The sequence below is a fragment of the Convolutriloba macropyga genome, unplaced genomic scaffold, assembly GCF_964194025.1.
Source record: "Convolutriloba macropyga unplaced genomic scaffold, txConMacr16.3 SCAFFOLD_780, whole genome shotgun sequence".
NCBI lineage: Eukaryota > Metazoa > Xenacoelomorpha > Acoela > Convolutidae > Convolutriloba > Convolutriloba macropyga.
Window position 1 is genome coordinate 33,637 of NW_027450763.1, and position 25,834 is coordinate 59,470.

Here is a 25,834-nt window from a genome sequence, read left to right on the forward strand (position 1 = left end):
AAGCGAAATTGAGAAAAACTGTCTTGTTGAACAGATTTTCGCTAAGCGAGAGAAGTTTTTTGATCATGCGCTGCGTTTAGTGAATGACTTTTTGACTTTGAAAAGTAGTTTTGGCTGAATTGCACATATAGATAAACCGTTTTTAGCCGTTTTTTTGTCTAAGTGGCCAAATTTTTTTGCTTTTAATTTCGTTTCTTGTAGAAATAATTTTTTTTCGATACTATATTGAAATGTCAACCTCGGAAATTGATGCCACATTGTTTTGCAGAGCCTGAAAATGAGTTTCAAGTTGAAAATTGGCTCATAATTCTTGATTTTTTTATTAATTTTTGGTTTTTTTTTTCTATTAATTTCTTCATTTTTAGATCTTTTAACCGTCTTTTTGTCAAAAATCAGTTAATATGGCAACTTCTCTTTGATAATTCCTATACTCAACGCCTCTTTCTACCTCGATGTAATTTTGTTTTATAAAATTGTACATATGCTAATCCGATTTTGGTAGTTTTTTTCCGATTTTCGTCAGTTTTTTGTTTGCATTTTGGTTGTATTTGCTAGAAATAGTTTTGTTGTGCGACATGAGGGACTTTATTTTCGTTTCAATAAAAATTTTTCAATAAACTTTTTCATAAATGCAGTGTTAACTTAAAAGTTCTTTGACCATTTTTTTTGCAAAATGTTTCAATGTTTCGTATTTATGAATTCTCCTTTTTCCTATATTTTTGTTCTCCTCAGGAGGATAGATCTTTGTATCGGATGACTAGTTATCTTTTCTATGTCTTGAATGCTGAACAATGAAATGTATTCGTTTTTCTTGAATTTTTTAAATTGATTTTTTACTTTCAAAAATCAAGAATGTCTTTGTTACGGTGTTCCTTACATTGTGCCCATATTCTTCACATTCTAGTTAGTATCATTCTAGCTTTGTCCTGGAGCCTACATTTATTTTCGCTATATTGATTTTTTCAGTTGTAAAAAATGAATGATTTCAGCTTTTTCTTAGATTTTCGTCATTTCTTTGGTTTGCAATTGATTTCATTCAACATAAGGCAGTACCGAGAGTTTGATAGCAATCTTTTTCCCAAATTTCCACTTATGGCGATTTATTGCAGCTTTCTTCCGGCCTTGGTATTAATTTAAACGGTTTTTTGCCTTTGAATATTCTTCTGCTGCTTATGTCTTTTCTATGATCAATTTTGTTTTTAATTTAGTATTGAATCATGTTGTCTATCATATGTAAAACAAGGAACAGGTGTGTTTTGTTTTTTGTGTTAATCGCAGTGATTAGAAGTGTAATTATAGGTGTTTTTGATTCTTAAATTTGAGCATTCTTTTTAAAAAAATTTAACTTGGTTTATAAGATTTATCTGCCCTTTGCTTTCGCGATCCTTTTCATAATAGTGTCATGAGTTATTTGAGGGCTATTGATAACCTTGTCAGCTTTTTGAGACCATCAGGTTTTTGACCACATTAATTATTTTGGATATTTTAACGTTACCAAACGTTTTCAATATAAAATTTTGCTGCTTTTTGTTTCTCTTGTTGACAGTGGTTTAAGTTTCACCAATTTTTAGAGCAGACCTGGAGAAGTAGTTAATGTTTTAATACAAAAGGTAGTGGCTTCCGCTGCAATTACTGTTTTGTTAGTGAAGTTTTGACGCTTGGAGTCGCTTCCGGAATTCTTCCGGCTATGTTTTTGTTTCGTCGTCTGACGCTCTTTTTTCGTTTTACATTTGTTCACACAGCAAAGCTGAAAAAGCCAAATTCTCTGAATGACTTCTTCCTCTCACTAACGGCATTTGCGCGCGTGACGTCATTTCTTCCTCGCTTTAGCGAAAGTTTTTAGGTTATTTGCATGATTAGATTTTGATCATACGTGACTTACCTCACTCAATAAAATGACTTTTGCACTTTAAAACTTAAGTTTAATTTGAATTTGTTTAAGGTCAAAGGAACTCATATGTGCAGTAAAGGTCCTTAATAAGAGGCTTCTGTGGAATGAGTTTTAACAACCTTTATTGATTTATCGCTGATTGTTTTTTAGCCTAGTTTTTTGAGCGGCGTCGATTTTTTTTTTCAATTTACATCTGTATCTGTTTCTATCTCTATTATATGGCACGCAGGTCTATTCTTTCGCAGCTATTCCGGCAATCTGCCGGCTATGTTTATTGAATTAATATTTCTCTGCGAGTTTTTTTGCTGAATAGAACGAGTAATAGTTAATGAAACCGAAGTGAAAACAAGAAAAGATGTTTGGTGCCTTTCTGGTACTTAGAGCATTTTTTTTATTTTTAATTTATAGCTGGGAAGCTGTAAGCTGAGCGGACTCTTGGTTTAAAAGGGAAGCTGTATTCTGGACATTTATCCAGTTTTGGTGCGTAGTAGGCATTTGGTGATATAAGCATTTGGATCATTTTGAACATTTTTAATGCTTTTGTGGCCAATATTCTAGTTATCGTTGTCCAAATGAGATTGAAGAGTGGGATTGTTTTTAATTGCTCTTGAACGAAGTTCATAGCACTTATTGTAAACGTGTTGGTCTTTTTCATGCAAATTTTTTGCTGGACCATTTTGCGCTTTTCTTCTGGAACCTTCTTTGACTTCTGAAGTGACTTTTTCACGCTTTCGTTCTTCATTTTTGACTGATTTCTATTGCTCTCACTCCGAAGTAAAGCTTGTTGCTAATATAAAGTCGGTCAGAGCAAAGCAAAAAGACAGGGTCTCATGGACGAGTGGTCAGTGCATCTGGATATGGATCGGGAGGTCAGTGGTTCGAAGCCCGGCGGGGTCAAATGTTTTTTTACCCCCTGTCGTTCGAGATCAATTCTTCCGACATTAGTCGGTTTATGTTTTTAATAACCGCCGTCGGCCTCTCAACGGCTATTATTTAGGCTTTCTCCTTTTTTCTAATTGGCTTTACCTTTTGATAATGTTTTCGTTTTACAAAAGTCACGATTTTCACGTTTGACTTCTGACCTACCCCACTCACTTTTTCAACTGAAGGGATTTTAAATTCTTTCACTCATTAAATGACTTAATGTAGTGAATACGTTCAAAGTCGAAAGAGCACAATCAAAAGAAACAGGATGAGTATATAAAGCCCGGTCGTTAAGTCATAGTGTATTAGGTTACCAATGTTCGAGCGATTGCTAGCTGATATTAGTATTAAGCTTAATACCCTTCAGTTTACAAGCTGAAGTAAGTATAGGTTTCGAATCTAACTGAAACTGCACATTAAATTTGAACAATTTTTGAAATTTAGGAAAATTTTTTGTCAATTTCTATCTCTGTTTTTCTCTGTTTCAACCCCGATGTGCGTCTAGCGCGTCACCGGTGGATATTTTTCGGCAATCTGCCGGCTATGTTTTCTATTGTGTTTTAATTGATTTTCAACGAAGTTTGAAGCAATTATTGTAAAGATCTGTATTTTTGAGGAAAATTTTAGCTTGACAATTGTGCCGGAAATATATTTCCGCTTGCTTAAATGGTTGTGCTTTTTGGGTTGGTTTTTAAACATTGACTTCTTGATTGTTGAGTGATCTTAGTTGATCTGTCATCTGGTATGTTAATTGAAGGCAGTTTACTACTAAAAGTCTAATAGGAAGTGCTACGAAATTTGTGTAATTTTTCTTCAACTTTCTTATCAGAGTTTACGTGACAATCGTTCCTGCAAATTTTTACTTGCTCAAAGAAAGTCGCAACTAATTATTTTTTTAAAAAATACTCGTGTTTTGTTTTAGTTTTGCCTTTTAAACTTTCGAGCGGCAGTCAAATTTATTCCAAGTTTAACTCAACTTTGGGATGGAAAATTATAAGGGTAGAAAAAGCAAAATCTGTGCTAATTCTGCCATCTTTTCTCGAGAAAATAGGGATTAAAGGAGATTTTTGCAAAATAGCGGCTGATCACATTGCTCACTGTCCAGTACAATTATCTAGCTTTTTGCATAAGCAGAGTTTTTGAAGAATTTGATACAGTGAAGAAAAATCTTTCTTTATTACTGAATAAATGGGATTTAAAGTTTAATTTTTCATTTTTTCTTGAAAGAAGTGTTAGGCAAGTATTATAATTGTGTGTTCTTTTAAAGCAGAAATTTAGCTTTGCCGTTTTGACTTTTTGAGTGATTTTTTACGTGCCTGTCTGAGTGATTTAAAATGCTCTTATTCACAATTTAAGCAGCTGAATTCAGTTTTCGACAGGTTGTTGGTAAGTGGAAATACGCCAAAATTAGTTTCATTTAACTTAAAATGTCCATAGTTGTCAACGTTACCCCATATCTTCACTTGAAGCAGGCTTCAAGTGAAGCAGGCTGGTAAAAAGTAAGTGGAAAGTACGCCAAAATTGGTTTCATTTAACTTAAAATGTCATTAGTTGTCAACGTTAACCTGTATCTTCACTTGAAGCCTGCATACTAGCATACTAATTTATTTCCATACCTCCCTCCCTCCTTTCGTCTGTTGTTAGTCGGATATTTCAAAAATGCTGTACATGAAAGGTACCAAACTTTGATACTCGATAGAAACTGCAGGATTGAAAAAGCAATTTATAGAAACGGGAAAAACATTCTGGAAAATTTGTTCATTTTGGTTTTAATGGATCCGATTTATTTGACCGGAAATATAATTTATAATTCCGAAATATCCGATTTATTTGACCAGAAGGCAAAGACAATATTCTACTACAATGATCTTCAAAAATGTTTTCTCTGGGCATTAATAAGAAGACCATACCAAGAAAAATATAGATGAGTATCTGAATTAGCTGTCGACGTAATAAATGGTACGTTTAAATTTTTCTCGAAGTCGAATATATAACATTAATTACATGTTAGGTTCACCTTTCAGGAGGAGAAGGCTTTCTACAAAAACGTCTGTCGTCATTTATTTCCCCAGAAAATTTTTGAATGCAAACATCAAGCTGCAAAAATCAAATATACATTTCGTCAGAAAATTGTGCTGAACTAGATCTAATTTAGCAACCATAAGTTGAGTAGCATTAACCCTCGGTGGTTAAAAGTTGATGTATCGGATCGTATCTTTAAAATAAATCATACACTGGTAATGACAACTCAAGGCTGCCATTCCTACGCCTATCTGCTCAACTGTTTTTTCTTAATGCAGAAAGAAAGAGTTTTACTCACAGATTTTGCTTGCGAGTGTTGCTGCTCTTATGACGTCATTGATCTCTGCTGCTTTTTGCGTGCTACTTTTTGCTGCTATTTTCATCTCGTTTTAGTTCATTAATATTCTTTTTCAGAGTGAAATGCAGGACATTATCGATACCGTCAGTTCAATTAATGTACAATTTGAAACGTGTTTCACGGCTGTTAACAGAAACCCGAATTGTATAAAATGGATTGATTCTGCTTATTTTGTAACTGCAGCCTACCGCTCTTTAATAATTCACGAATTCAATAATTATTCTAAAAATTTGAGTTATACTAAAGCTGTCACAACCCTGAATGGTCATGATAATGTCATAAGCTGCTTAGATGTGGCTAAACTGGACAATAGCTTTGCAGTTATAGCCAGTGGTGATAAAAAAGGAAACTTGATATTATGGAATTTGAGTAAAAGAAAAGCGAAGTGGCAGTTGATTTCTTCGTCTACAGTAAAAGCTGTTCATAAAATGTCCATTAATTGTGTTGCATTCATTAGAAATGAAAAGTCTCTTTACCTTTTAACGTGTGGAGATATGTCTGTTAATTTTTACAGCGTTAACTCCGCTTACTCTGAAAAATTGGAGCTTGTATTAAGCTCGAAATTAAATTTGAATAATAAAATTGCGTTTCAAATTGATGCGCTGGTTACACAAGATGGATATCTGTTTTTGTTTACTGCCTTGGATGACTGTTGTTTACATGTTTATCTGTCCGGATCAATCGCTGAATTAGGTGATCAAAATTCGAATGAGTTTCGACACGTGTTCAAAAGTGAGCATTTCGGCGATTGGATTCGTGGAATTTCATTGGTTCACTTACATAATTCGAATTGCGATTACGTAAGTGATGAGTTAATATTAGCTGCCGTTGGTTGCCAAGACAGCTTTGTGCAGATTTTTGGTGTTTATGCGGTACCTGATGTAAACCATACGAGTAACGATGACAATGGGTCTACATTGAAAAAGACGCTAATCAAAGACGAATCTGGCAAGGTGAAGTGGAATATTTTCGCAGAGTCACTGTTGAGTGCACACACTGACAAGGTATGTCCTCTAATAGATTTCAGGTCTGAAAGTGTATGTTCGGGGTCTTTTAATGTGGGTCTTTATTACTGGGTTGAGTAGGTTTGTAGCTTAATTCCAATATGGAGATAAGGAATCAAAAATCTCAGAATGATAAATTCATATTTTGCAATTTAGGAATATACAAAGGCGGAACAATTACAATTTTAAAAAATCAAGTGGATGGTTCGGTAAAATTTAGTCCAAAGGAAACTTTTTGCGTTGTTTCGAGTGTCCTTTATGACCCCCACTTATTTAAAAATTAGCACCTGTGCCTTGGGGTGTAAAAGTTGTATGCCTACTAAGAAGGGTGCCGGAGCAGAATAGATCCCTAGAAGTACAATAAAAATGTTGACTAATTAGAATTTCTCAGCATAAAATGCATCATATGATGACATCGCTGAGACGTTCTCATGCCTACAATACTTCTCGTTTAGTTCTACAATCTAGTGGAGAAAACAATGTTTTTTTTTTACCTCAGCAGGCTTCCTAAAGAGTGACAAAATATATCAGAAGTGTCAAAAGTGGTCAAACAACGGTCATTTTTATGGTACGTTCATTAATATGCGTAGCAGCGACCTGTTTTAAAATTGACTTGTCCAAAATCGCATTTCAATTTGAAATTTAAATGAAGGCGGCTTTGTCAAATAAAAACTCCCTGAAACGTGGTCACGAAAATTATTTCCTTCGCTGCATCGAAAAATGTATAAACAGAAATACTCCAGGTAAGTGCATCTACGCATCCTTAAAACAAAGAAATCTCCAATTCGCAATGTAACTTCAGGAATTCCTGAATTTGTGACCGGTATTGACAGTTGTCGGATTTCAATATATTTTGTAGATCAGCAAATTCGTGAAGTTCGGGAATCTATTAATGTAAAATTTTTCAGGTGTTTTCAGTTCAGTTCCTGCCATACAATAAAGGCCAGAGGGAACTCGCTCTGCTTTCATCAAGTTTCGACCGATCAATAGTGCTGTGGTCTCTTGAACTGAGCGCAGACTCTTTAGTCATAGGTGGGAATAGAGGAGAGAATTTATCAAGTAGGGATGTCAAATGTGATTTGAATGGTTGTGCTGCAGTGTGGCAAGATGTAATGAGGGTGGGTGATGTGGGAGGTAATGATTTAGGTTAGTTGAAAGTCAGCTCAAGCAGGACAATTGAAAAGGACTTGGTATTGGGTTTTGTGACGGAAAAATTATTTGTGTTTAAAAGAACAAGAACATCAATGATTAAGTGGGTCATTAATATCAGTAGTTTTGAAAATTCTGTAGTTCAAAATGTACTGGCCCCTCGGTTTTGTATCTTAAATGAGTAATAGTTTTTACTAAAAAGTATGCAAACACTATAAGTAGTCCCTCCTTGATTTTCCTCAAAGATATCTTATACGGAGAATCTCTGCGTATAGATCAATCACTACGAAATGTCAAGTTTTATTAGTCCTATCTTTGGTCTGTTTTTAGGCTTCTATGGGGCATCAGTATCTCCAGATGGACAGGGTATAGTGGCATATAACTACACGGGCTCCATTCTCTCATGGACTTGTTCTGTTGAATGCAATAAAGTAATCACTCCGAATGCGAAGACAATGTCCTACTCGGATCTCAAGTGGTCTCACGTACTAACATCTTCAGGTTAGACAATGCGCAGTCAAGTCAGTACATGATGAGTAGTCGAATCGATAAATAAGTGGAAATATCATTCTTCAAATGTGTATCAAGCTTCCAATTATAACGGAATGTCTGTTTTTGTTGGGCGATCCAACAATATTTGAATTAGTTATAGAAATGAATAGTCCTGGTTTAATATATAACCATTGCGATGTGTAGTTTCTCGATTTTTATTAAATGCGATTGTTGTGATAAACTTATTAGATAGCAATTCGTTGCTGTTTAATAAGTTCTTTTCAGTTGTAGTTGCCGACGAATCGGATAAGACTTGGGGCCCAAATAACTGGGATTTTTGAGATCCGATTAGTGTATAACCCCTATGGTTCTAATTATTGGTGCGAGTTGCGTTAACAGAGCAGTCACTCGAACCCCTTACATTCTTCTCAAACAGTACAGCATTCTAGGACATACTTATTCAAAATCAGGTCTGAACCTAAATCATAGAAGCGGCGCTGGCCTCTATCTTCAACAGCTGCTCGAAAAATCGCCATTGGAACAACGAAAGGGCCTTATAATCTGGCATGATCTCCTGAACAATTCAGTGACACCACACAAGAGCAATGGAAACAATCCTTTATCAGTCAACGAATTGAAACATATCCTCACGAAATACAGCGATCAAATATTAGGCCTCGTTTGCTGTAATCGTTTGGGGCACCCGATCTTTTCAAAAGAGTGTGCGATATGAAAATTGCTCCTGTTATTAGTTTGAGACATCATTTGATTTCCCCAAGAAAGAAGAAGTCGCATTATTATAAAGCAGAACTAGAGCGAATTCAATCCGGCGTCACGAACTGAAGTGAATTTGCTAAGAACAGTTATTCAGCACCAACGTACATTGAACAAGTTAATCTTGAAGAAAAGATCAAAAACCAGAAAGAGGAGAAAGAAGAAAAAAATAAAAAAAGAAACATTTAGTGAGTCAAAATTTCTGTATGCTTTTTTGTTGGTTTGTCCATAATCTTTGCTAGTCAGTTTCGTTTCTTAGCTTTGATCTCTGGGGCAACTTTTGAGATTTCGTTATCTTGGAGCTGCCGTCTGAGATCGTTGCTGAGGGATTGACTCTGTGGTGCTAAAAGTGCAGTGGACTAGTTGCTTGATTATAATTTGGATGAAACGCTCAACAGTAATTAATACTTCCTTAGTAATTTGATATTTTGCTTAATCAGCACAGGCAGTTTGAGATTTTGATATCTTGGAACTGCTAAAAGCAATAAAGTTCAAATTCTATTCGACTGAAGTGTAAATACTAAATACTACTATTCTGCATACTCTTCGTGTTTATTCTGCATACATTTTGTTTGTTCTTTGGTTTTTGTAAATTTATATAATCTGTCCTTAAATTTTAACTTCCGTAGTCGATTAGAATTCCTCAAATGATGTAAGAAGCTACAAATTCTGTTGGAAATGAAATTCATATGGATAGGACCGAAATCAACGATATAGCGAACTCGACAGTCCTGGAAAGCAAATTTGCGCGTAACGTCTCTGAAGCAATGCCCAAACTCAGATTTCACGGAGAAACACCAATTAGAAATGGTAAAGACCTTGATACTCCCGTTGCAAAAAGTGTTAAAAGGAGCTGTACTGTTCTTAGTCCGGTGGAAGAGTCAAATTCAGGTGTGAATTTAGGGAAGACAGTAGAATCTAGCATTAAAAGATCAATTGATAACTTAGTTCCGTGTATACTTCAAACCATTAGGACAGAACTGCTCAATGCTATCAGTGAAGTTGTCGATGCCAAAATTAGTGACCTAAGAAGTGAGCTTGATGGTAAAGTCAACTTGGAAGCTGCCAAATCTAAGCTCATAACTTTTTCTGAATAGGAGCTCTTAGAAACATATAACAGAAGAGACAATATCAAACTGCTTGGGTTATCTCCATGTTCAGCTGAAGGTAAAGAAAATTATCAACAGACGCGAAGTTAGTTGTTGATATTGCAGCGGACATCGGTATGGATATCAAGGAGGAAGACATCTCAATTGCGCACCAACTGCCGTCAAATTCCGAATGAAAACCAACAATAGAAAAATTTGTGCTCAGAATAACAAAACTTGACTTCATGAAAAAGAAAAACTGGGCTCAATCGGACTCTTACAAAAAGGTCAAAGTATTTGAAGATTTGAGTAAAGCGCGAGTTAATTTTATCAACTTAAAGAAGGCGGATGATAGAATTTATTCACTATGGTCAAGGGAAGGCACTTGGTTCTATGAGTGAAAGTACGACACTTTAGCCTACAAAATTCATGGTTTGTACGAAGGTGGAATTGATCTCAATTAAAGCATAGAAAGTGTACTAAATTGTTTCAACTCCTTTATTCCACCACCACGCGCAAATGTCAATAATCAAACTTTTCGTCGGCCAACTTTCCCACACGACAAACAAAAAACCTAACATCATTCAGCGATGCCCTCAAGCTCTTCAAATTTCAGATTTATGGACCAGGGTTCTGGACAAAGATCTTTTTTCCCCAATGCTGAAAGTTTAATACATAAAAAAACACAAAAACTATAACTATCCTCAATGTCAATGTTAGATCTCTTAGTCAAAAGTTGTTGAACCTAGAAGTTTTTATTTATAGTCTGGATGTACAACCTGAAGTTATTTGTTTAACTGAAACCTGGCTTTCTGAAACAGATGAAATTTCCAACTATCTTGTTACTGGATACAATAGTTTTGTAGCGACGAATATAAATTCTAAAGGGGGTGGAGTCATGTTGCAATGTAACAAATGCTGCAGTATTACAACGGAAAGCGAGAGTTGTTTTCAGGAAGCTCTTTGTGTTGACATCCGCAAAAATAAACAAACGTTTAAAACTGTTTATATACAACCCACCACGCTCAAACAAAGTTGAATTTGTCAATATGATGGATAAATTTTTAGACAATCTACGTTCGAGCAACAAGCCGGTCATTTTTCGTGGTGATATGAATTTGGATATTATGAAAAATAATTTGCTGAGCAGAAATTACTTGAACAGCTTTACAGCAAATGGTTTCTGTATTTCCTCTCCCGAACCAACACGTTCAACTAATGAGTACAGCTCTTGCTTGGACCATTTCATTTATCAAAATTTGGATAAGCAAGTTTCTGTAGAAGGCCTAAAACATCAAAACTTTACTGATCATAATCCCTTTGTTCTAACGTGGCGAGCAAATGAAGATATAAATAAAATTGATTTAATGCTCCGAGATAATAGCTTTGTAAATAACAAAGATGCTGTGAGCCGTTATAAAATGGCATTGGAAGCTTATCTTAACAAAAATAGTGACATTATTTACAAAAGTTTCGATCCTTGCGATGCTTTTTCCACATTTAATCAACTTTTTCTTAAAATGACAGAAAACTTTGCACCTTTAAAAAGTGTCGATAATAAACAAAAAATTCCGAAGTGGTTTGATAATAGGTTAAAAAATTTACGTCAAAAACGAAACCATACTTATTATAAATATAGAGAAAACAAAAATAATCATGAGCTGCTGAAGAAAATTAAAGACTGTAGAATTAGGCTGGAAAGGCAATTAAAGTTGCGCATTATCTAAATAATTATCTAAATTCTTTTCAAAAATGTTTAGGAAACTCTAGAGACTTTCAAACTACTCAATGAGCTTCAAGGCAAATCATATAAATCACAGAATTTTCCTATCCTAAGCAGCTGTTATTAGAAGTTTGGTGAACCTTCGGTTAAAAATAATGCAAACGAGTTCAACAATTTTTTTGCTTCCATAGGATATGAAGTCAGTAGGCACCTAAATAAAAGTTTCCAACCTTCTTTTCCTAGACATCAATGCTCCATGTATCTTTACAAAACTACTGCGAGAGACGTGGGGGAAATTTTAACCATTCTTCACAACAAGTCATCCTCAGGTGTTGATGATATAAATAACATACTGATAAAATTATCTACAGATATCATCAACCCCTACCTGGTGTTTCTGATAAATTTTTCATTTGACAAAGGTATTTCTCCTAAAGAACTGGCTCGAGCAAGAGTTCTCCCACTGTACAAAGACCGGACTGAACTTGGCCAAAATAATTTTAGGGCAATTTCACTTCTTGTAGTTTTTAGTAAAATTTTTGAAAGAGCAATGTACAATTGCGTGTACCAATATTTTGAGAAATTTTCTTTATTTTATAATAAGCAGTTTGGTTTTAGATCTAAGCATAGTACAATTGATGCACTAGTTGAGAGAACCGAAAGTTTCCGCATAAAACAACATTATTCGACCATAGTAAGTTTCTTTTTGGATTTAAGAAAGGATTTTGACACTATCAATCATACATTTCTTTTGGAAAAACTAGAGATATGGAATTAGAGGCAACTGCTGGGAATGGTTTAACTGTTATCTGAGTAATAGAATGCAGCAAGTTGTAATTAATGGTGCTTCTTCTTATTGGTGCGAAATCAAAAACGGTTTTCCTCAAGGATCGGTTTTGGGCCCTCTTCTGTTTTTAATTTATATAAACGACCTTCCTTTAGTCTGTAAAAATATTGAAATTTTCCTTTTCGGTGACGATACTAACGTAGAAGCATTTGGGTGTTCTGTTGAAAATATAAAGTCAGATTTAGCTAGCATAAACTTTTGGCTTGAGAGTAACAAGCTTGTGCTAAATCTTAGTAAAACAGTTCAACTTAACTTTAAAAAGGGCCAGCCAATCTTAGTTTCTAATTGAACAAAACTGACATCAAAGTTGAGCATTACTGTATATATCTTGGGATAAAATTAGGTAGTAAGTTCTCCCTTCGAGCTCATATCGATCATATGCAAATTAAATTAAGTAAACAATGTGGTATACTAGCAAAACTCAGACATTATGTTCCTCGGAATCAACTAATTTCTTTCTACTACAGTTCAAATGTGACACAACTAATACAATATGGTGCCTTGGTTTATGGCTGCTGTACATACTCAGCGCTTCTACCGATCTACCTATTGCAGAAAAAAAATTAAAAGTAATATATTTTAGAAAAAAAGGCGATCACTGTAATGATATTTTTATGAGGCACTCGTTGTTGACTATCTACGAGCTACACATATACGAATTAATTAAATTTGTTCTGAAATCAATCAATGGTCTACACCAGCAATCTTTTTGCAACAATTTCAATTTAAATCCAACGACCGGAAAACTAGAAGTGGGATTCTTAACTTGCTAAAGGAACCGTTTTGTAAAAAAAAAGTTGGAGCGCAGTTCAATACGATTTTGAGGTGCTAAACTATATAACAAATTAAAGATAATGCAGATAATTCCCGCTAATTTAGAGAATGGTAGTCAAGTTGAAGTGAAAAGTTTCTGTCATAAATTGAAAAACTTATCTGGTGTCGAACTATGAGCTAATTAGATTCGTTTTTAACTGAAGTGAACAACAATGTGGAACATGTGCTACTCTAGTTTATTGAATTGATATCCTATTTGAATAATTTGTTTGCTATATTATGCATGTTTTTAACGAACGTATATCGAGTCATCGTTGTCAATAATTTATTGGGCAAATTGAAAAAGAAGTTCGCTCTGATCTCGTTATTTGTCCACGTTGCTTGTTTTTTTTACATCTTTTCAACAACGAAATTAATTCCTTCTTTCTTTCTTTCTTTGATTAACTAAATGGCCAGTTTTGGTTATTTCGATTATTTGATCAGTTTTATGAAGGCTTTGAGCATATTTTTACAGAGTTTTAGCGTGGCTTTGCAAATTAGTATAGCTGTTTTACCGTACACCCTGCTGTCGATTTTTTTTGCAGTTTATATAATGAAAAGCAGTAGTGTGTGTTTCTCCGTTTGACTCCACGACGCAAGGACGCATCGGCCGTCCAACCTGGAGTGAGAAATTGATGAATGAAATGAGGAGATCGATGAGTCGCGTTAGCGACGATTCGGTTGACGAGTTGAATGAAGATATTCTCACTCCAGCTTTACGGCCGATGCGTCCTTGCGTCGTGGAGTCAAACGGAGAAACACACACTACTAAAAGCAATGAAGCTTTCCTTGTTTTTAGGTCATTTCTTCGCTCCCACATCAATCGACTGGAACAGGATATCATGGGCATCTGAGAACCAACAGAAGGAAACACGTGCCTCTTACTTTGTGACAGCTGGAAAGGACAAAATAGTGAGGGCCATGGCCAGGATTAATCTGCGCTCTTTTTCTCATGAAGAAAGCTGCGAGAAGGAAAGTGTCTATATCTGGCAAGTAAGTACTATCATCTAGCCTGGGTTTAAATTGAAATTAGGGCGTAGAGCCCTTAAGATGATATCACCTCCCCAAGCATAATGAGGTCTAAATCTAAAGGATCCTTTAGGCTAAGCGTTTCCAGCATTATAAAACGACTATGATGTTCGATTTCGCAAAGCACGGATGATTCGGATCTATTTGGTTTTCGAATCCTCCGCCGATTATACTTCTGTCAACTGTTGCGATCTATGAGTTGTTATATAGCACGCTACCTAGTGTTAACTTAACATGTTCAAGTGGGGGATACAACCTAAATTTGTGCAGGATCGCTATTTATTTCGTAGGAAGTGGGTCGTCCACAAGTGCATGGCTACGAGATGAATTCAGTCAGCCTTCTCAGTGACGTCACACTTGTCTCGTGTGGAGACGAGAAAGTGGCGCGAGTGTTCGACTGCACAGCCGCATTTAGTCATGTGTTTGAAAGGGAAAATGACGATTTGGTCATCCCAGATTGCGTCGAGATCTCGAAGACAGCCGCAGTTCCTGCCTTAGGTGATTATAATACAGATTCTTACAAGGTTTCTATTTGAAAATAAATTGACATGGAATTTTTGACCAACTCTGTCGAATTTCGCCAATTTTCAACAGTGAATTTTTCCTTCTCAGTTGTAATTGGCATTTGGTCAACTTTAATTCTAAACTGTCAATTTACGGAAATATATAGACAGCTCAAAAATCTGAATGGTTCTTTCTATTTGGATATTGGTCCTCCATTCAAATTCTCAAGGTTGGCTGTTGTATACAAGTTCCAAAAGACTGGCTAGCAAATTCTATGTGCTTATTTGAAAGATTCTTTTTACAGGTCTGTCTAATAAAGGATTTGAAGATGTGGGAGATCTTTCGAATGCTTCCTTATCGCAGCATAAGTTCTCGGGAAATGCTGCCGATTCAGATGCAAAGGCGGCCATTTTCACTAATTCTCACTTGGCTGAAAAGACCCTGTGGAGTGAAAAGATTAAACTGTACGGTCATGGCAACGAAGTTTATGCTGTCACCTGCTTCCATTCACAACACGCGACTCTCATTGCTACGTCCTGCAAGGTTCGTTTTGAAATTTCTATAAGCGCTGAAACAAAGGTGCTGTGAGAATTGTTGCAATGGCCGTCTTAGGACTACTCTGAATTATAACTACTCTTTATTTCGGACTACTCGTTATCTGAATTAATAGAGGATCCTCCAATTGAACACAAAAACCATAAAAAATGAGAACTGAGTGATTCATCTTAAACGCTTGTATGGATACAAGCGTTTAAGATAATTCAATCAGTTCTCAGTTTTACAGTTTTTGTGTTCAATTTCGACTGCTTTTCTTTGATACTTTTTCATTTGTCACTTCCTTCTCTTAACCATAGAAGTTCTGTTTAGGGAGGATACTCATAATAGTGCATGCATTATATCTAATGAATCGGGCATCCATGATGTATTGATGACAAGAGTGAATTGTTGTAGGTGTATCTTACTTCTTTTGACGTACTGTTAATTTATTATGTAAAAGTAAATACTGGTATCTTAAATTTCTTAACGAACTTAGAAACTGAATTACGCAAATCTTTGCTATATGTTGTCACACTATTTTCTGGAACAATGATTAGAATTGAACTTTGTGTAATAATCTCGAATAAACTCTGCTCTAGGATGCAGTCTCCCGTTGCCAAAATCAAGTTCTGGTTCCTTCCTACTTCGTTTCTGTTCTTTTCTTTCGTCACCTGTAATCCACCAATGGTTTTTAGGCTACCTCAATAGATACCGCCTGCATTCTGCTATGGCAATATGGCCGATCATCAGCCGACACTGAACTCTGTTCCTCTTCGACCTCAAACGCAACATCGAACGAGAGTGGAAAGGGACACACTTTAACAGTCACAGACTTGCAATTCTCATCAGATGGAAACCTGCTCTTGTCAGTGTCTCGAGATAGGTCATTCTGCCTGTTTGCTGTGTTATTGCATGACCATGATGGAGAAAAAAGGTTAATCACCATAATATACTCAAAAGCTTTTCTAGTGAAATTTTAATATTACACCAGTTCTTCATAAAGACACTACTTTCAGAGCATTGCTTTCTTGATAGAAGAGAGATGCCCAATAATGTGTGCTTCCTGATGAATGTGATCGAAAATTTATCGGCGTTCGGACTGCAATTGGGTATAGGTAGCTTTGGATCCTGAGATGTGATTGAAGCGTTTATAGAGGATTTGCTTTCTAATAGCCGCCACCAGCCTTCCAACGGCTGTTATCGAGGTGCTTTCCTTTCTACGACTCGGAGAGGAGTTATGGTGATCTATGTTTAATTACTCTCGAACGAAGTTTGAATCAATTATTGTAAACATGTTGTTTTTTATGCAAAATTTTTGCTTGCCCATTTTGGCGCTTTTCATTGCTCTCAAGCAAAGTTTGTTGCAATTATTTCTGTCATGTGGTCTTTTTTATGCAATTTTTCGTTTGACCGATTTTTCGTCTGACTCATTTGACTTTTCGTCCTAAAAACAGGTAGCGCTCGGAGGACATTTAGTGGCTGAGCAGCTGTCTTAGAGCCTTACGCCTTACTAGTGTGAATATGAAATTCATCGTAGCTGTTGTGAGGAGACATTTTCATGGTTTGAAGGGCGGTTCCTAATCTTGAAAGTTTGAAGATCTCCTCAGTTAACCCCCGCAAGACTCCCCCGTCCACCCTCCTCCATCTCGTTTGGAAATATCTCTCATTCGGACGTAAAGTTTGTTGCTAATTTAGTGAGATTGTAGTATAACAAATTACAGGGTAACAAATAAGGTAACAAATTACAACAAAATTGTCAAATAGCCAAGTGGTTGATTCTTGAGAACCCCGGGAACTCAGAACTCCCGAGGTCGATGGCTTGAATCCCTCCCTAGTCGGAGTTTTTGCTCAAAGACAGATAAAGTCTAGGCTACAGTCTCTGAATAAAATTGGCCCGCCTGTCGTTCGATAGCAATATTTCCGACGCATATGTTTTCTAATCGGTGGGTCAACCTGCTGAACTAAAGTCAAAAGGAGATCGAAAGAGGTTTTTGTTCATGCAGTATTATAAGAGAGCGAGAAATGTAGGTGTGAAAAAATGTGCGCTAAGTGGCTGATATTTTTTTTATCACGTGCGGTTTTTCAAGGCTGACTTTTTATTAATAGCCGCACAGCGATAGCTGGGGCTATTATTGGCCTTCTCTTGGTTTTTTTTATTTCGTCGTCGCGATTTTTGTTACGAACATTTGACGTTACAACCACTTCAAATCTGCTTTTTGTTCATTCGTTCATGCAATTTCATCTGAAGTGCGTGCGTGACGTCATTTTTTGCTCTTAGTGGAGCGAGTTTTTGTGTTCATTCACGTGATTAAATTTTTGGTCACACTTGACTTACCTCACTCTCAAAAATGACTTCCTCACTTTGAAATTGACTTTTATTTACTTTAATTCAAAAAGATAAGGTCAAATGGGTGTGTGTCACTCTAAATGAAGGTTATTTGAGAGCAGCTAATAGAGGCAGCAATAACTTATACAGATTTTTAATCAAAATAGAACATATCAGCCTTCAATGAAAAGACGAATTTTTTTGGTCTGTCTGTTTTACTGTTTTTCTTTTGAGACAGCAGATCGAAGCTATTGCGGCTATTTTCTGGCAATCTGCCAGCTATGTTTTTAAATTATAACTTTGTCGACAGAGGTGTTTGTCTTAATTGATTTGGCTAGTAATAGTATATTTGGAGGCACTTGTTGCTATCTTCATTTTTTTAAATAATAATTGGGTTTCTATGAACTAGATAATCGAGAGCTATTTGATAGGTATTGTTACTAAGTGGGTATCTTTTTCGTTTGTCCCCCCCCAGTACGCCCCCGCCCCCAGTTACGGAGCACGTACCATTACATAGTAAATCGTTATGTAAAAATATGACTTATGCGTCGGGGGGGTTGCAAATAATATGCACCCACTAAGCTGGGTGGGGGCACACAAACGGAAAAGATCGCTAAGTGGTTACACTTCAATGTTATTCAGTGCTGTTAATATAATGTAATAAATTATATCCATTTGTAATTTTTCATGTTTTTTGTTGTTAGAGTTTTCAAACTTTTGATTATGATCTCCATGACTTGGAATGGGTGGGTCACTGATCAAGCAGAAAAATTTGAAAGTGTTGTCTCACAATAACTGTTGGGAAGCAGCATTCAACATTTTGTAGGAAATTTGTGTAAACAAAAATTTTGTTTCTTTTTCGTTTCTCGGTTTTCTGTGTTTACTATTGTGCAATTTTTTTCTTTCAATTGTTAGTTTGTAATTGAGAGCCATTTTTATGGGAATTTTATGCCAAGAATTGTTTCGGGGTCGCAACTTCTGACAATTTTTCTGGATTATCAGATTTTTCATTATAACTGTGAGGCCTAATCATAACAATCCAATGCAGTAAAGGAACCGAAAATGCTCTGTGTTTTAATTTGTCAAATTCACGCATAGCTCATGAGGGAGTAGAAAGCACATTTTGCGGAGGTTAGTTCACTTGCGACAATTTACATGTTGCTGTATTGAATTTCTTGTTATAATTGGATTTTTAGTAAATGGTTTCAATGCTATTTCTAGTCGAGTCAAGGTCTTTAGTTGTTTCCAGTCACGAAAATTAGACGACTGGGGCTCTATTACTTGATCTACAATAGTGTTTGAAATGTGATCAGAAGATAAGGAGTTAATTGGAATTAGCGATATCTTCTAACAGGGGTCACCGTGGGTTTTCCGGCAGCTTGCTGGCTATGGCTATTTTTTGTTTAATAGCCGCCCTCTACTTCTCAGCCCACTATTAGAGCACTCCTATTTTTTAATTGCTCTCAAACAAAGTTTGTAGCAATTATATTAGTCCTGTCGGTGTTTTTTATGCGATTTTTCGCTTGACCGATTTTTTGTCTGATGCTTTTGACTTTTCGTCTCAAAAATGGGATAAACAGGTAGCGCCCAGCGGGCATTAAGTGCTCTTAGAACGTTGCAGCTCTGTCAGCTCAAATTGTTTTGAGACTTATACTTATGGTGTGAAGGGAGGTTCTTAGAGGTTGAAGACACCCCCACTGTTGACCCCCCCACCGCGCTGTTGCCCACCACCCAACTGTTGTCCACCCCCTCCCTCCCCATCAGCCCCCGGTGCACCCCCCCCCCCCCCCCATTGCTACATCGAACAACCGATCACTAAAAAGACGCAATTTTATACTAATTTTCGCAAATTTTTTTTAAAATGTTTGTCATTTTTTTAGTTCTTTCAGCCCTAGGTGTCAGGGAACCTCCTCTAGGGTTTTATAATAGGTTGCTGCATAGTTTCTAATGATAGTGGAATGGTTTCAGCTTTTTAACATCACGAATTTTGGCATTTTTTGACAAAGCGTGCAAATTTTTTCATTTTTAGACATTTTTTTTTCATTATTCACGTTATTCCAGACGCAGGGGCCAGAAAATGTCCTTAAGGGTTTGATAATAAGGTACTGAAAAGAATTTATTTGCCTTGGAATAGCTTTCAATTTTTTAATATTACAAATTCTTGTGAATTTTTTGATAAAACTTGCATTTTTTTTTTAGAATTTTTGGTCGGTTTTTAGGTTTCTCCCGCCTCAAGAGGCGAGGAATCTCCTCTAGGGTTTGACAATAGGTTACTGTGTAGTTTCTAAGTGTAATGGAATATTTTGCAAGGTTTCAACACCACGAATTTTAGCGTTTTTTTTTACAAAACTTGCAATTTTTTTTTCAGTTTTTTTGAATTTTAGTTGTCATTATTCAGATTTTTCAGCCTAACAGAAAATCTCCTATATGTTTTGATAATAAGTTACTGGAAAATGTTTTTTGGTCATGGATTAGTTTTCAACTTTTATTATCACAAATTTTAGCAGTTTTTTATGCAACTTACTTTTTTTCAAATTTTTTGATTTTTTTTGTCATTTTTTAGGTTTTTCCAGCCTCAAGAGCCACATAACCTCCTCTAGGGTTTGATTATAGTTACTGCATTGCTTTTAGATGTGCTGGAATCTTTTTCAGTACAACTCCAAGATATGATGATAAGCTGTCGCATATTTTTTAGAGTTAATGGAATGGTTACTAATATTTTAATGACTCTAGCTTTTGCAATTTTTGGACTAAATTTTTTATTTTTAGTTTTCGGGAAAGTATTATCATGTTCCAAGTTTATGGATCTTTATGAGCCAGTGAAACTATTTAATGCTTGAAATAAGGATACTGGATAGTCTCTTGAGACAATGAAATGGTTTTGAAGATTTTTATATCTTGAATTTTAGCAAGATTTTGTTAAAATTTGCAATTGTCTTCAATTTTTTTGAGTATTTTTGTCCTTCTGAGTTTAACGATCATTACTGGCCAACGAAGCTTTTCAAGTCTTGCAGATGTGTTGACTTGACATAACTCCAGAGACAAAAAATATTTTTGAACATTTTCACTGCGAAATCTGGAAGCTTTTCTTTTAAATTTTGTAATAATCAGCAAATTTTAAAAATAACAGTTTTTTTATTTGTGTTATTTACTAACGTGGCTAGAAAACTAAAATTTGTAGTGCCGAATCAAGCTAAAGCCAGCCTCACTAAACCGTTGCTAGCTACTGACGAAGCCAACTGCTCGCCGGTCGTTTGAGAGCCATTCGCCCGACGTAGTCGGTTATGTTTTTACTTTTTCTTCGTCGAATAAAAATTTTCTTGCTTTTTGGCATTATGCTTTAAATTTTTTGACTTCGTAGGGCGAGCTTCATTCTTTGCTCATTCTGCTCAAAGTGCTTTTAAACAGCTCAGGAAAGCAATCTACCATGAACAGGACCAGTATCAAAAACGGAAATGGAAAATAAAAACGGGATGAAGCCCAATTATAGATGCCCGCTACTTGAACGTCGTCCTTGTATGTCTTAGTTAACATCTCTAGTGCTTATTGGCGTTGATACTAGCACCTGCATTCTCTCATTAAGAAACGGGAGTATGCCTAACAACAAATTCAAATCGAAATAGTTAGCGCTTAAAAAGATGTTTTAGTACAACGAGATTTCTCATCGTTTTTCTGTTCCTTCAATCCCAATCGGTGTTATGGAAATCAAGGGCAGCTATTTTCCCACAATCTGCGGGGTATGTTTAATTTCTTTTGAACGTAGTTCATAGCAATTATTGTAAACGTGTGTGTCTTTTTTTATGCAAAATTTTGGCTTGACAATTTTGACTTTTCGAGTGACTTTTACGCCCTTGACTTTTTGCATTTCGCGTGATCTAAAATTCCCTCTCAATCACAATTACAAGCAGCTGAACTCAATTGGCGGCAATTTATTACTAAAAGTCAACTGAAAAGTGCGCCGAAACGTGTCATTTTTTACTTTAAATCTTAATAGTGGTATATGTTAACCTTTAATGTGGTTATTTGAAGCCCACTATAGAACTTCTTAGTCCCATATAGGCTCGCCCTCCTCTCCCCCCCCCCACCGACTGAAGCAGGCTGCAATTGATTAGAGCTCCCACTAGTCGTTCAGGAGCAATTCTTCCGACGTTTAGTCCGTTATGTTTAATTATTGTCTATTATTTGCTTAGATCATACCATTTGTCCCTGCAGCACAAAGTTGAACACCACAAGAGAATAATATGGAAAGGTTCATGGCTGTTAAGTGACGACAATTCTTACTTGTTTCTAACTGGATCACGGGATAAATCAATCATCCTATGGGAATGCTCCAAGATGCCAAACGCGAGTTCCAATTGGCTCACTGAAGTGCTGAATGAAGTTCCCAACAGTACATTAGTTTCAGAACCTGAGTCGAAGGCGTCTCAAACGTTTAAAAGTGGAGTAACCGCTTTGGATGTTGTAAAAATTCAAAGTTCGGAGAGATCGTTGCATTTAGTTTGCGCAGGGCTTGAAAATGGTCTGCTATATCTGATGAAATTGTCAAACTGTTCATTTGAAATTGTGACAGTTTTTGACAGCTTCGACTCTCACGTGATGGATGTTAATTGTGTGAAGTTCAATGTGAATTGTTTTGAAATCAATTTAGAATGTGATGATATTTTATGGCTGACTACGGCTTCGAATGATCACATTGTTAAACTATTTAAAATAAAAGTTAATTTTTGATTCTTGCATTCTACCTAATTGTAGTTTCCTGTGCTACGAAGCTGGAAGCTAACACTAGAAATGTATTACAACTACTCCTCAGGTGTGGTCAAGTGCTAAGTTAGTACTAATGCCATATTTCTGACTTTAATGTTGTCTTGTCTTGATGAGCGTTTATGTTTGAGAGACCGGCTAGCATGTACGAGGGCTCTCAGGGCCACCTTTTGTCTCTCAAGATAGAATTAGCAGTTTTTTTTTGGGTCATGTTGGTCTTTCTTTATTTTATTGTTCCGACCCCACTTGTGGGGGGGGGGGGAGGAACTATATACTCAAATGGTTTTTTTTGTTCAGTCAATTTTGGCCGATCGATATATTCACCGCAGAGAAATGTGAGTGGTATCATTAAAAAGCTGGTCCAGCGTAGAATTCAAAATTAAAAGATTTTTTGATTTTCGTTTTTTTCGAGGAGTTATCGAGGATTGAAGTTTTGTGTGAACACGTGATATTTGTTCACTTTTAGTGGGATGTTTCTTCAAATTAAGATATTTTCTATTAAAAAAAGTATTTCAAACTTAAATTTCTTGCCAAAAAAATGAACCAATTTCGTTTTCCTAATAGACTAAAAACAAAATCTATTTGTGAGCTCTTTTTTATAAAACTTTTCTACTTTTTTGCTTTTTTAAGTCATCTAGAGACAAGTCACTTTTCATATCGAGGTTCCGTTAATGAAAAACCTCCTTTACAGTCAAATGAAGCCCAATGAACAAAAAAATCGTATTCAAGGAATTGCTCATGGTTTTTATAAATTCGACTCTGAGTTTTCGTAATGAAATTTTGAAATTCTTTTTGAGGTTTTACTAATTTTTTGGGGTCTTATGGCACGGACTCATTGACTAACCTATATTCCGTAGTTAGATTTAAGTGAGCTTATATAGTGCTTTGAGTGAGTAACAGCTAATGGCTGTTAAGACTTTAAAAATAATTTACCATGAACAGGACCAGTATCAAAAACGGAAATGGAAAATAAAAACGGGATGAAGCCCAATTATAGATGCCCGCTACTTGAACGTCGTCCTTGTATGTCTTAGTTAACATCTCTAGTGCTTTTTGTTCATTATCCTCTTCGGTCCTACTGTAACCAAATTTGATCTAGTTGGTGGTTTTATCTTCTAAGTTTTAGTAATATGACTTCAATGACACAAGATTTCAAAAAGTTTTAAAAATTTTTCGATATTTCCGTATTAATGGTTACTTTTGAAATCTTACCACATTATCCTAATATTGACAGCTCCTATTGGCTTCACGAAAACATTCAATGGATCACAGATAAATTTTTCAGAGAAAAGTTGATGGTTTCAAATGGCTTCGACCTTTTCTTCTCGCACTTCTCTACTGATTTTTTGTTTTGTGCCTGATTTTGTTGTTTTCATAATCATAAGATTTGCTGTGATGTCTTATTGATCACGTATGCTTGACAAACATCCTCATACTCCTATTGATGCATAATTGAGCGTATTTCTTGACTTCCGTTGAAATTTATTGAATTTAATGGCTACTAAGAATTTAAAAATAAGTTTTCCAAAAATTTTTTTGAACATAAACCAATCTTAAAATTTTTGTGAACTGTTAGTCAGTCTCAGTATTGACAAAACCCACTTGCTTTTTACTGAAACTAAAATAAATTTCGTTGGCGGTTTTATCTTCTAATTATTGATTATATGACTTCAATCGTACAAGAATTCAAAATTTAAAAAAAATTTGGATATTTTGGTATTATTGGTTACTTTTGAACTCTTATCACATTATCCAAATATTATACACATTTTCCAAATATTTTTCTAATCCCATTGGCTTGGAAAAGACATTCAGTGGATCACAGATAATGTTTTCAGAGAAAAGCTATTGGTTTAAATGGATTCGAAATTTCCTTCTCGCACTTCTCTACTGAATTTTTGGTTTTTGCCTGATTTTGCTGTTGTTTTGATGGTCATATGACTTGTTGCGATCGCTTATTGATTATCTATGGATGACATACATTTTTTTCTGCCATCGTGTTATTTCTGAGCGTAGTTATTGAACTCCGTTAAAAGTTTTGAGTTTAATGGCTGTTAAGACTTTAAAAAAAGTTATTCGAAAATTTTTTTGAACCGATCCTATACTTTTTTTCGTGGACTCTTAGTCAGTTTTAGTACTTACAAGATCCCTTTTTATTTCTAATGCAGCCAAAAAAATCTGGTTAGCGGTTTTATCTTCTACCTATCAGTTTTTAAACTTCAATACCACTAGTTTTCATATTTTTTCAAAAAAATTTCGGGTACTTTTTCTTGTTTTTGGATCCCTTTGAAATCCTATCACATTATCCTAATACTGATAGTTCCCATTAGTTTAGGGAAGACTTTCAACGGATCATATATAAGGTTGTCGGAGAAAAACTTATGATTTAAATTGCTTCGAAACTTTCTTGCACTTTTCTACTGAATTTTTGGTTGTTGCCTGTCTTTGTTGTTCTCATCTTCAATAACTTGTTGTAAGGTTTTTTGACCAAATATAAATGGCCAACAAACTTGTTGTGCCATGCAAGCATAATTTAGCGTATTTAGTTGATTTCGTTGAAAGCTAATGAAATTAATGTCGTTGATACTACGAGTTTTCTCAAAAATTTGGTGGTTCTAATGTTTTTCTTCACATTTGATTTTTCGAAACTATATTGATTATCTCATTGCTGTTAAAAAACTAATTGAACATAGAAACGTTTGTAGTGAAAAGTTCATTTTTTAATGCCTTCGACAATTTTCTCGCTCAATTTTTTTTCCTGAAATCGCTGTTTTTGCCTGTTTTTGTTCTTTAGGTAGCCGTAAATTGCTGACAAGTCTCTTATGCTTGTAATTGAGGATTGAATTAATGATTTTACCTGAATCAGTTAGTCAGTTTATAGCCTTTAGTATTAAAGTTTGTGATATATATTTTCAAACATTTTTCAAACTTTTCAGTTTTTGTTGTTCTTTTCGTCAAATTGTAACTTATTTTCATCAATGAGAGGTCACATCCAACTTCTTGTGTTCCAAAAAATAACATACCTACGGATATTATTTGTCACCGATGCTTTGTTTGTTGGACAATATGCGTTTTTATAAAGGTTTTTTGAGTGGTCATTTTTTGCGCTTCTTTTTCTCTTCTTTCAGAGCAATCGCGTAGTAACAGATCCCAATGGTTTACAAATGTGGTCCAAATAAACTTATTTAATCTCTCAGTATAATTCTTGCAGCTGAATTAGTAGAAATAAGAATTGAATGGAAAACACATAATATTCAGATAGTAGCTAATGATTTTAATGGTAGCAATAGTTTGTTTTCGCAAATCGTTTCTAATTTTTTAGGTTTTCCTTTAGTTCGTTTCTAAGGCTTAAACTACCCAAAGACAAGGCCTTTTGGTTTTGTAGTAACTTTTTAGTAATTTATCAAGAATTATTTGGTTAAACGCTAATGATTTTTAGGACTTTTGAAATTTCTTTGTTTAAAAAATGTTGATTAATTTTTGAATTTCGCCTTATTGATCGTTCTCTTTGTTGACTTGTAACATAGTCTCATTAAGAAAACTTTCCGTCCGCTGTGTAGTTAGGAGAAATTAAATTTGAGTAGTTAAAGTT

The 25,834-nt window shown here is 35.4% G+C and overlaps 1 protein-coding gene across 1 annotated transcript; it reads left to right on the forward strand.

The window, feature by feature from the left end:
* The first annotated feature begins 5,232 nt into the window (after positions 1–5,232).
* Positions 5,233–22,215, forward strand: LOC142356138 (elongator complex protein 2-like). The gene is made up of 8 exons (XM_075408102.1): positions 5,233–6,199; positions 7,108–7,345; positions 7,679–7,849; positions 13,885–14,078; positions 14,405–14,612; positions 14,923–15,161; positions 15,851–16,089; positions 21,672–22,215. The coding sequence occupies exons 1-8, from the start codon at positions 5,258–5,260 to the stop codon at positions 22,207–22,209; spliced, it is 2,769 nt and encodes a 922-aa protein (XP_075264217.1). The 5' UTR covers positions 5,233–5,257; the 3' UTR covers positions 22,210–22,215.
* The last annotated feature ends 3,619 nt before the right edge of the window (positions 22,216–25,834 follow it).

Bases quoted from the DNA above. Each gene is read 5' to 3' on its own strand.
- LOC142356138 (XM_075408102.1), top strand. From the start codon at position 5,258: ATGCAGGACATTATCGATACCGTCAGTTCAATTAATGTACAATTTGAA. The intron at 7,346-7,678 runs GTTAGTTGAAAG...GTCTGTTTTTAG, and splicing joins TGTGGGAGGTAATGATTTAG to GCTTCTATGGGGCATCAGTA. The intron at 7,850-13,884 runs GTTAGACAATGC...CCTTGTTTTTAG, and splicing joins TCACGTACTAACATCTTCAG to GTCATTTCTTCGCTCCCACA.